Source organism: Cenococcum geophilum, assembly GCF_001692895.1.
Source record: "Cenococcum geophilum 1.58 unplaced genomic scaffold K441scaffold_14, whole genome shotgun sequence".
NCBI lineage: Eukaryota > Fungi > Ascomycota > Dothideomycetes > Gloniales > Gloniaceae > Cenococcum > Cenococcum geophilum.
Window position 1 is genome coordinate 1,109,527 of NW_027137572.1, and position 11,623 is coordinate 1,121,149.

At 44.4% G+C, this 11,623-nt stretch overlaps 4 protein-coding genes across 4 annotated transcripts; 1 reads left to right on the forward strand and 3 right to left on the reverse strand.

The window, feature by feature from the left end:
- Positions 1-214: 214 nt before the first annotated feature.
- K441DRAFT_657520 (uncharacterized protein) lies at positions 215-1,653 on the reverse strand. Its single transcript, XM_067648193.1, has one exon. It carries the CDS (start codon positions 1,538-1,540, stop codon positions 641-643), a length of 900 nt encoding a protein of 299 aa, XP_067505672.1. The 5' UTR covers positions 1,541-1,653; the 3' UTR covers positions 215-640.
- A 2,263-nt stretch (positions 1,654-3,916) lies between these two features.
- On the reverse strand, positions 3,917-5,436 carry K441DRAFT_704593 (cytochrome C1 heme lyase). Its single transcript, XM_067653544.1, has 2 exons — positions 5,250-5,436; positions 3,917-5,202 (listed from the first exon to the last, which is right to left on the reverse strand). Exons 1-2 carry the CDS (start codon positions 5,340-5,342, stop codon positions 4,339-4,341), a joined length of 957 nt encoding a protein of 318 aa, XP_067505673.1. The 5' UTR covers positions 5,343-5,436; the 3' UTR covers positions 3,917-4,338.
- An 85-nt stretch (positions 5,437-5,521) lies between these two features.
- K441DRAFT_657522 (Yip1-domain-containing protein) lies at positions 5,522-7,055 on the reverse strand. Its single transcript, XM_067648194.1, has 5 exons — positions 6,610-7,055; positions 6,497-6,560; positions 6,288-6,395; positions 6,196-6,229; positions 5,522-6,143 (listed from the first exon to the last, which is right to left on the reverse strand). The coding sequence occupies exons 1-5, from the start codon at positions 6,861-6,863 to the stop codon at positions 5,722-5,724; spliced, it is 882 nt and encodes a 293-aa protein (XP_067505674.1). The 5' UTR covers positions 6,864-7,055; the 3' UTR covers positions 5,522-5,721.
- Positions 7,056-11,146: 4,091 nt separating this feature from the next.
- On the forward strand, positions 11,147-11,344 carry K441DRAFT_509639 (uncharacterized protein; the record flags this gene model as incomplete). The annotated part of the gene is made up of 1 exon (XM_067642084.1): positions 11,147-11,344. A coding segment is annotated over one exon (198 nt), but the record flags the coding sequence as incomplete, so codon positions are not given.
- Positions 11,345-11,623: the final 279 nt, after the last annotated feature.

Consider the following 11,623-nt stretch of genomic DNA (forward strand, 5'->3'; position numbering starts at 1 on the left):
CGAGATAACCAATTTTTAAGTTCAAAGTCTAAAACTCGCACGTTTGTATGTACTGTGCTCAATGTATGTCTCCCCGGTACTATAAAGGGCCTGTGGGATGGGGAGGAAACGTTGGTTTTCAGTTGTGATTGCTCAAGCAGCAATAAATTCAGGCTAACAAGATAGGGTAATTGACAGAGCACTAGACTTGGGTTAGAGGTAGAATGCATAATGTAGACGTTCCAATCAACTTCGAATTCGTTTAAACTTTGACCTGGCCGTAGCAATGGTATCAACCTTGCTATATATGGCCCACAATTTGGCAAGGAAATAGTAATAATACAACACGGGTGCGCTCATTCAAAAATAAAAATAAAAAAGCAGTAATGACACTTGCACATTAATCGGGCAAAGAAGAGAAGCAGGGTATCGGAAAGGCCGTAAGGTATAATAAGACATTGATGAAGGAATAGAGGTTCGTAAACAATCGGACAAGGTGTGGGCAAAAGAAATCGTGACGGGGGAAACAGGGTCGATGATAGAGAGAAAATTGGGCGGGAATACATAGACTGAAGAAGATACAGATAGAACCACTCTTCAAGAAATTTCTGGATTCCCGCCATCATATTTATAACGCCTAAAAATGGGTTGAAGCCATTCATCATGGCCTGTAGACGCCATCGTCGATATCCGTGACTTCTTCGTTGTGGTTTCCAGGATAGAAGCTGCTAGTAACCGAGTTAAATCCCAACGCAGCCGTTCTGGAATACATCGGAAGGGGGTGCATGTATTGCTCCTGGTTTGAATACACTGGGAAATCGTTCTGCTGGTACCGAAATTGAGAATCTAAATTGGATTCAGTTTGGGTCTGGCTAGGTTGGCAAAAGGAGCCCTCGATGAGCGTGGGACCCATGTTTAGATATCCAAACCCGGACTGAGTTCGACAAAAGCTGCCAGGGTTATGCTCGTAGTTAGAACTATGAGAGATCGGAAAGCCCATATTATGAGGTGATAGCAACTGTAGTTGAGAAGCTAGTGGTGAATGATCGAACTGAGTAGAACCACCGAAATCCGTGGAGTCAGCGACGGGAAAATCCTGGATTTGTGGTATATTCGGAATATCAGCGGATTGGACTGAGTCTTGACTCGGTGTTGTAAGTCGATTTGATAAAGCAATCGCTTGATTTGGGGATTTCAAGGCGCCAAGCGAGGATAGCTTCATTGCCTTCTGTACAAATACCTCAACGTTAGGGTAGAAAATACCACACTCAAGGCTTTGCCGCAGCTCCTTAGTGTTACTAGGGAGCCAGGATAGGCGAGACCGATCGATTTTCTTTTGTTGACAGAATTGCTCTAACACCCTTTTCGAGATTTCTTGGATGTTCCGTTGACGAAGTAAATTCCGAATGACGTTAGAATAGCACCAATCCGAAGGCGTCTTGTTCTCCTTTTGCATGTGGCCTGCAACGTGATCGCAACGTTCTTNCCATGAATAACATACCATTTTACAGTGGTTGAAACCGCATCCAAACGCGTTCTTCTGGGACAACCCTCTCATCATTTTTCTTGCAGGTAAAGCGTTCAGGTTTTTATGGCGCTTGCAATGCTGAAAGTAGTCACGCTTGCGACTGAAAGTCTGAGAACAACTCGGACCAGGACATCGATACTCTTTGCCCGTCTCATGGAAGTTCTTTTCATGTTTCTTCCAGTCGGATTTCGCTCCAAAGCGTTTCATCTTTCCTTGCTCAGCTTCATAAGTGCAGAAAAACGGCTTTCCGGAGGCATTCGGAATAGGAGGTGCCTTGGCCGCCGGGAAGTCAAGCTTCATTTGGTCTGGACGAGCATTGTAATCTAGAGTTTGCTCAGCTCCCGGTGGACCTGCGAAGATTGGAGCTAAAGTTGGGGCTAAAGTTGGTGAATATGTTGCATAATCGCGGCAAATAGCTGGTACCAAGTATTTTTGGTACAATGGGTCGATCATCCACTGGTCTTGGGGTTGTATCGTCGCCATTGTCGAAGATCAGCCTGGCGTGTAAACTGTATCAGGGCGGTGGGAGGCAAGCTTGAGACGGGAGTGGAGAATGAGAGAAACCGGACAGAGGTAATGAATGTGAAGCCCTGATGGTAATCTAGTAGTGACTGAATAGGAAAATGAATGAAAAGCCACTGAAAGAGTGAGAGTTGGAAGCGGTACAGGAAGGGACTGAAGGGATATAAGAATAACCTGAAGTGACGAAGCCTGACGAGAAAAATTCGGAGCCATATTGCAGTATAGTCGTCAGAGCAAGATCTCAGACTTATTTTGGTGCCCGACGATGAATGGAGGATGGAAGAAAACTGAGGGCTCAGATGATCTCGAGGGCTCAGATGATCTCGACTATGCGAGTTGAAACATCGCCGATGCTGAAACTGGCGCTTGACGAAGTCTCCTGCGTCTAGTAAACGGTTGCCTTACGGCAAGGTGTGCAAGACAGGCACACATACAACAACTTTGTCGTCGTTGCACTCCCATACAAAAATGGTGGCGCTCTTGTCCTAGCGAGTCGGATCGTGAGGACGACATCAAGTCAAAGCAACTCCTTATCCGTGCATGCTGCATTTTGCGGGGGTGGTGTCCCTGAGCACGGTAATTTGCGCCCTACCGGTATCGATAAGAACTAGCCAATTAGAAGAGCTGAATTTGATACGCTCTGATCTTCGCGCACGGACCATTTGCTCGTGGGAAGTTGCCGTGCTAAGGGAGGAACAAATCGTCATCGCCTCGCTTGATAAGGAACTCTATGGGCTCAACAGTGCACCGGTGAGACTGGTAGAAAGCAAATCACATTCAGGCCCGCCTTTCTGCAACATGCGTCCCCAACCGGTGACAAGAAATTGGCGGTCAAGATGCAGGTCCGAACTCAATTTCCAGCAGAGCCCCGAGGAATGTATTTACAATTGCCTGAGGATTTTATTTTCTTTTGGTCGGTTGGTTTTTGCGTGCGGAGAAGACTGCGAGATACTGGTGTTTGCCAATGTCTAGCCTTTCCAGGTAGAGGTGACTTCTGGTCCCCGCCATCATTGCTCCCCGCCATCATTGCTCCCAAACCCGAGTCAAATCCTTTCCCTAAAGGCCCTTACCGGATGCCAATTTTTGAATGACGTTGACGAATATCCGATATAAGATTACGAAGAGAGCTGCACACTCAGGCCGGATGCAACGGTAGCGTCCTACCAGCAAGTGATCCGTGCACTCTATTGGGCTGGATCTTATCGATAACCAGAGGACGAATTGTACCCTTGCAAGGGGTAATTTCCTAGCACCTGAAACGCCATCTGTGGGGCTCCTAGCAAACCTGAAACCGCGAACCGGGGCGTTTGAAGCCCTCCGATCATGGCTGCAAATGCGGGCGTGACGGGTGTGGTTGTAGTGGTGGTCAGCACGGTCAAAGCCAGACGCCACCTTTCTATTGCGCGTCGTGGCCTTATAGCACCAGTGGATTTTTGTTCCGTTGATAACGCTCATGTGAGTAAAATCCGCCACACGATTGATATTTGTTCAAATCCTAAGCGATGTGGGAGTCGGATCAACACAATAATACAAGTCTACAACTGGTTCACCGCTCTGTACTCTTTGTACTAGTCATGGGAAGCTTCACGAAGAACGGTTGTACGCTGAGAGATTAATCAAAAATTAATGGACGAGAGCCCAGAACTCAACCCCGGAGACTATCGTGGTTCAGAAGGACATGGAATATAGTAGTAATAGAATGGGGTAGATATCAAGTTATTACAGTATTGAGTGTGTTTAGCAATTGGTGATGGTAACACACGAAGCCGGACATGACTTTGGTCATACGTATTTAGTGGCTCCGAGCTATAAAAGAGGCCTAGGATAAGATCGGACAGAGCCAATTCGACTATCTCGAACTATAAGGAATCCTCTACGCAAGGTGGGGTGTAGATTAACGTCAGGTAATCCAGGGTGACGTCAGAGTTGTATTTGAAGATATTTTGGTCATAGATATATTCTTGATTTTAACCAAGCGTGAAGAATTGATCCATCGAACTGGCGTGGGATAGAAGCTGTAAGGTTCGAAAGAGAAACCGTACTTGAAAAGCCAACGTTAAAGAAACCCGTTAAGAAAATTAGAGTCAGAATAAAAGCAAGTATTAGGTAAAATGAGAAGAGAACCCGTAGACATTAATCACATAACCATTGAAGCTCGTGAGCAGCCCGTTTTAGCCGTCTCGGAACGAAAAGCAACAAGAGAGGAGGTAATACAGACCAAAAGAAGAGAAAACGCAAACCCATATTCTACAGCATATCTAAACGCCAGCCCAGCTCTTGCTTATGTCTACCAATTGCATCCCCTCCCATTATTTATTCTCCCTCGCACTACCACCGCTGGCTCTCCACCAAACGTCTCCACCCCACCTCATTAGCCTCTCGACTGCAGCACTCGGGGTATCCACCGCTGGCCTAACATCGAGATAGAAAACTGGCTCGCCTGTAGGCTCCGGCGGTCCCGAGTAATAATCAATGACATACCGCACCTCCTTACAGATGCCCTCCTTATTGCATCTCTTCACATACCAATCATGGCGATCGAACGGCGGCTCGGACTCAAACTTCTTCGGATAGGCCCTACTCAGCAACTGCAGCATCTGGGCCTTCGGGGTCAACTCCCCCGGCCGTCCGGTAAACCGCACGAGCTTGGGCTCCTCGATCTCCCTATCACCCCAGTGCGGCCCCAGCATGGCCGACGCCAGACTGCCCTCCTCGCCGCGTCGGCACTGCGCCCAGCCGTGCGCCAGGCCCCGCGAGAACCGCCGCTCCCACTCCACGATCTCCGCCCACGCGCCCTCGTTCAGGAAATTGTGCACGGCCACCATGCTCTCTACGGCGTCCTGCGGTGTATCCGTGTAGCCCTTGCGCAGCATCGCGTTGTACATCTGCTGCGGGGAAGGGTACTCCCAGAGCCCGCCGTCGCCCTTTGGGATCGTCGACGTTTCGCGCTCGACCGGCAGCGCGACCGTCTGGCCCTCGGCTCGCTTCTGGGAGAGATGCATCGGCATGTTGTTTAGGGGGTTGAGCTTCGAGAAAACGGAGGATTTGCTGGGTTCCGAGGCCGGCGTGGGCACGTCTGGGGGCACATATGGACAAGCTCCTGCGGGTGTCGATGCGGCTTCTGGCAGGCGTGCTTTGAGGGAGGAAGATGGCTTATGCATTGGGCAGCCGGGCTATCGTTCATTAGCAGAGGTTTCATCAGATAGGTGCGATAACTTACTGGAGGTATAGCATCGGATCGAGGAAGTGGATGGGGGGCTGTTGCTGCTGCTGTCGCCGCTGAGGGTGTGGAATCTGCCCAGAACCAACCCATCTTGAATGTTAGATATTGATATTAGGTTAATATGAAGGATTGGGGGTTAAAAGAGATTATTGTAAACGTGGGAGCATCAGAGGGTGGTGCGGAGGTTCTCGGGGAAGACGAAAGGTCGACGTTGGAAGCGAGAACTTTTTGGCGTCGGCCTGCGGCGAAATTTCACTTGCTTTTAAAAGTTCCACTGAACCTAATTTATTTATTGAAGCATGTCTTGAATTATTTACATATTGAGGCAACTCATACCACAGAGTCCGGAGTCGTTTCCCTAAAAAGGTGATTTTGGCAAAAATATCCCAGCCGTCATAACATCCATTCAGTCTACCCAGCGAATACACAGGCAAAAGCTCTCAGTCAACCTCCCATGACGTCGCGTTTCTTATCCACCAGTGGCCTTCGCTGCTAATTGACCTGTTCCCCTTGCGCTAAAGATAGCCATAGTACCGAAACTGCCATAAAAGAGTATCATAGGATATGCCACTAAACCCCTCATTGAACTCATCCTCCCTACGACGCAAAACATCGCTGAGGAGCTCCAAGTACACCACATAATCGCCGCGGATGTAAGAAGGTATCCAAAGAGTGTGTCCATGGGTACGAGTATGCCGACTAGAGAAGTAAGGACTAGTGGAAGGAGACAATAGCCTAGCACAGAGACTGAGCGAGGGAGTGTTAAAGTGGATGAGAAGTGGGAGCTTCCTCGACTATGGTCTTGCGAGGAAGCAGCGTCGGCGGCTGTGAGAGGAGGTGACATTAAGGAAAGAATTACGTGTAACGTGACACTGCCGAGTAAAGCTAGGCCTAAATACAAATCAGTGACTTATCTTCAGAACACTAACAGGGAGTATATTACCATAAATATATCCAAAATGTACCTTTCCGGAGAACTGAAAATGATTAGCAGCAGTACCATATATGACTAGCCTCTTTCGGACAACGACTTACAAGTAGAAAGGTACCGAACAGCAGAAAGAAGAGCACAGGCCCCGCGAGATCTGAATCATCCATGATATTCTGATCTATTCGAGCAAGAGGGTTTAGTACCGTGAGAGTCTATGAAAAGTTAAGATGTCAGCAAGCTGCTAGCTTTAACTCCCGATAGTGTTTCCTTCTTGGCTGTGCTTAGCGTTCGCAAAATGCTATATATCATATACCTTCGCTTGAATATGCCCGAAATTAACGCCAAGTTCCTCTAACAATGGCGGCTCGCCCTCATAACTATAAAATAATTAGCTAAGCTCTCCCATTCCGAATATCATCAACCTACCCTTCTGTTCCAAACGCCGCTATCCACCCGGTCCGTAATCCACCCTGTTCACCCATTCTACCAGATACCGGTTGCCCAAACCCACCACCATAGTTTGCACCTCCGTACGCAGCAGATTGTCCCGCCGCCGGATATGCCTGAAAAGGTGTAGAATGCCCGGAGACCGGCTGATTTCCGTAAGACGAAGGATAGAATTGGAGGTTTTGCGCGCTGCTCCCGTAGGGCTGGTTTTGTGCATAACCATACTGGGCCATTCTGGCCGAGGTTGGAGCGCTATACACTTAAGTGTTCGAGGGAGATTTGTGCGCGGTCGGAGGGGAAGATTGAGAAGGGAGGTTTTATTCTACACGTTATGTTACAGTAAAGTAACGGAGGGAAGTTCCAGGTCCGGGTGTACGGGTGGTAGGAGACTAGATTCGCGTTGGTGTTGAGCGCGATGGGAAACAATTATTAGGTAGATATTTGAAGCTCCGAAATGGACAACGGTGTCAAGATGATCCGAGTCATCATCAGGGGTCCAATCACGTGCAAGAACAGGTAGAATTCCACCACGTATCCAAAGCCCTTTTGAAAGAACCTAATAAATATAAAATAATTGGTTTTCGTACTTCAGTTCCTTCCTCGCAGCAGATTCTGGAGAAATCCCCTCGGAATAGTTCTCATATTTAAAGACAGTATGTGTCAGATAATCTGTATTCTCGGAGGCGTAGGACGTGCACGAGTCACGTGCACGAGTCACGTGCATTGTAAATATCTTCGTCTAAGCCCAGGGGCCCTAGGTCGAGCAACGATCAAGACACAATCAAGATCATCAATCAATCAACCCATTTCATCAATGAATAGCTCTATATAAGTTATCTGACAGTTATAAGCCCGGTCCGCCGACACAAGAAGCTATTCAGCTATCACTCAATCATTTAAAGAAATTCTACCTCATCATCAGACTCTAACACCTCATTGTCACAAAGACGACCCTAATCAAAATCCTACCTTAATTGTCACAGGACGAGATTCCACGAGATTCCACGAGATTCCACGAGACTCCACCTCAATCGTTAAAGGACGATCCTGACGACAAGGACGATCCTAACGACAAGGACGATCCTGTGACAAGGACGATCCTGACGACGAATTCTATCTTAATTCCCATCTGCCTATTAGTCAAATGACTCCACCGATGTTGAGTTTGTTGAATATAATCATCCTTAATAAGCCAGAAGACTGGGAGCAATGGATCTAGCAACTATAAGCCCTTGCGGACAAACAAATTTGGGCCCACGTTAACCTAGATAATGCAGTACCTTAATAAGGTCTACTATAAGAACCACCCTATCTAGAAGTTATAGATTTTAATAAGAATGCAACCTTATATATATAGCTCTCAACAAATTAATAGAGGGCGTATAAGAATAGCAGACGATACTACGACTAGGATATAAAGTATTTCCTAAGATAGGAAGATTATCTTTAACAGATCTATACCTAGATTACGTCTATAGTATTAATTTAGAAGAAGCTACTGCTTAACCCTTCTCTTACAGTTAAGGAATAGCTATTTTAGTTAAAGGAGAACACAGAACCTACCTTATTATTTATTAGAAAGAAGGTATAACACTAGTATACAGAAGCTCTCTAGGGGTTTATATACTTATTAAAATTAAATTAGTAGCTAGATTAATAGGAACACGTAATAGTACTAGGAGAGAAGTATAAAATACCCTAAATATCTAATAGAATCTGGCTTTAAGATCTAGCAGAAGTTATTTAACCTTTTAGTAATGCCTACTATATAAAGTATATGTATAATTACAGCACCTATTGTACCAACCGCGTGCTTACGCGTTTAGTACACCAGGTACGCGTTTACGCGTTTAGTATACTAACCACTTACTTACGCGTCTGGTGCACTTATAAAGCACTAACTAATTAGGGGGGAGGTGCATTAGTATATAGACTATATAGTCTACTTTATATAATCGATAGTCACTATCATCTAAAAGAGTATACGATACTATATGTATTTCGTGCCCCTAGATCTAACTCACTCGTGCTATTAAGTTAGTACAAATACTAATCAGTAAGCGCGCACAGATTAGCAATTACTTAACACCTCCCCCCGAGCGATATACAACAGCGACTACCCGTTTAGACTCCTAGTACGACCTGCTGGAAGGTCAGAAGTCGGGGATTACGGACTATTACCAACTCTATATACTTATTTAAGTCTTAGTACGGTTTACTAGAAGTTATAAACGCGAATATAGACCTATACGGAACCCCCTACCCTCCTCTAATACCTCTAACCTCTCTTAGACCCCTTACGGAGACCTCTTACCCTTCTACAAACTACTACAGACCTGTTAATTGCCTCTATGGACCGCTATAATACCCTTCTATAAACTGCTACGGATATTAACTACCTTTACGGACTACTATAAGACCTCTTCTACCCGCCACGTACTATATAGTATAGTAGACATTAGTAAGCAAGTTAGTAAAGGTTAAAAGAAGTGGAGACAAGGAGTCAACGTTATGTCTATAACGTGGGTGATAGGGTTTTAACGGTTTAATGGGTTTTGACGGTTTTAAATACCGCCTACCTAATTAGGTTTAGAGCTTGCCAAATCTAGTATACTGCCAGTCGTCAATCTAAAATCTCCCCTTTTTAACCTACTTTTTAATGGCTGCTACCCAACTTAAAAATTCACCACTAACGCCACTATGCCCCGCTGGCCTCGCAAACCTAATATAGACGAGAAGATAGCTATTGCTACTATTGCCTTTAATTCTGGCTTATATACGAGTTGGGAAGCTTATATAAAGGCGCATAAGATTACTATGCTTTGCGAAAGTATTGCGAAAATCAAATTAAGCGAGCCCCCCCGCCCGCAGACTGCTCGTTTTACAAAATGCTTTTACAACTACCAAAAATAAGTCTTATTCTATAAAATTAGTAAGTAAAACTATAAAATAGATACTGTTTTATAATTTTAAATATATGGCAGCTTAGGAAATAATGTGGTTGTAAAATTTTAGGTGGTAAAGCATTAGGCTAAGCGTCACCCCTCTATCAAAACAATACACCCCCTATTTCCCTACTAATACGACTCTATATTTTATAAGTAGGGATATATTTTATAGCCCTAAAATAGGGCTATAAAATAAGCCCCTATTTATATAAATTGGAGGGGTATTGGTTGAGTTATATAGGGTACTTTATAATAGCTGTAAAACTTAAATTAAGGCTCTGCGCTAACTAACCTAACTCCTCTACCCCTAAAAATAAGCACCCCTTATAACTCTACTAAAATGACCATAAAACATATAAATAAAGGCTTGTTTTATAGCCCTAGAATAGGGCTATAAAATATATCTTTATTTATAAAATGTAGAGCTATATTAGTGGGGCTATAGGGGGTATATTGTTTTGGTAGAGGGGGTAATGCTTAGGCCAACGCTTTACTACCTAAAACCCCACAACCACATTATTTACTAAGCTGGCATATATTTAAAATTGTAAAGCGGTATCTATTTTATAGTTTTATTTACTAATTTTATAAAATAAGACTTATTTTTGGTGGTTATAAGAGCATTTTTGTAAAACAAGTGTCTGCGGGCGGGAGGCTCGCTTAATTTTGATTTTCGCAATACTTTCGCAAAGTATAGTAACCCAAATATATTTTAACGAAGGCTTGCTAGGGTGCACTAGTCCTATAAAGTCGCCCATAGTAACCAATAACGTATTTCGGCAGCTGGCGAAGCTGCAATTGTTTGACATTGTATATATCTTACTAAGGCCGGGTTTCCATGTCAAATCTACAAGGTTTAAACAATAGCGATAATAATCTACCAGCGCGAGTACTGGAGGATCCCACGCCTCCAGCCACCCCCCCCTTTGGGCTAAAGATGGGTGTATTACTTTCTAAAGCGCTAAGAAGAGTTACGTACTTACTACGTGCGGTTAATTAATTAAGAACGAGCTATGGCTGGCAACTCTCCTACCCTAGTAATACGCTTTTTTACCAACTACTCTAAAGCTAAGGCGCGGTATAATATTAAGGATATTAATATTTGGAATATAGATAAGACGGGCTATGCTATAGGCTTTGCTTATAGTGCTAAAGTAGTTATACTACGTAGCAATATAAGCAACTTTAAGACGATTAATGGCTCAAAGGAGTGGGTAAGCCAGATTAACGCGATTGGTATACATAGGCAGACTATACCATTATTTATTATTTTTAAGGGACGCTAGTATACAGATTTACTATAGCAGGAAGCTATACGCGCTGTAGGGGAGTGTTCTATTGGAATAACAAAGAATAGGTAGTTAAATCAGGAAGTCGGCATAGAGTGGCTGCGCCATTTTAAGCGCTATACTCAACGCACTAGATCACCAGAGCACCTTAATAGAGATAACGGCGACAATAACAACTCTATTCGCGGCTATCGAATGCTTATTATAGACGGCTACAGTAGTTACGTTAATCTTAAGTTTGTGCAGTTTTGCAAAGACCACAAGATTATACTAATTTGCCTACCACCTTATTCAACACACCTTCTACAGCCTTTAGATCTTGTAATATTTCCACAGCTTAAGCGCCTCTATTTATCTAAAGTTAATAAATACGCAACGCGCGGTATTACTAGAATTAATAAAGAATATTTTTTAAAGATTTTAGGGGAGATCTACCCTCAGATATATACACTAAGACTAATTAATAGCGCCTTTTAAGCTGCAGGCCTTCTTCCTTATAATCCAAATAAAGCGCTTAAGCGCTGTATAAATCCTTCTATATCTATTCGACCTTTTACACCTTTATCTTCTAATTAGCAAGCAATGCTTCTATCTTTGCCTTTACACCCACATACGCCTAAAAGCCGCGATAATTGCGCGCGGTACGCCTACACGATCCTCCACCCTAAGACTACACCTAAGGCAGCCGAGGTAGTAGTAAACAAGCTTATAGAGCACCTACAATCAATAGAGGATCGAGAGGAGCTTCTGCAGGTA

Coding starts and splice junctions, on each gene's coding strand:
- K441DRAFT_657522 (XM_067648194.1), bottom strand. CDS start 6,863: ATGGCCCAGTATGGTTATGCACAAAACCAGCCCTACGGGAGCAGCGCG. Junction 6,396..6,496: donor TCGGGCATATTCAAGCGAAG/GTATATGATATA, acceptor AACTTTTCATAG/ACTCTCACGGTACTAAACCC. Junction 6,144..6,195: donor ACATTTTGGATATATTTATG/GTAATATACTCC, acceptor ATTTGTATTTAG/GCCTAGCTTTACTCGGCAGT.
- K441DRAFT_704593 (XM_067653544.1), bottom strand. CDS start 5,342: ATGGGTTGGTTCTGGGCAGATTCCACACCCTCAGCGGCGACAGCAGCA. Junction 5,203..5,249: donor GATCCGATGCTATACCTCCA/GTAAGTTATCGC, acceptor AATGAACGATAG/CCCGGCTGCCCAATGCATAA.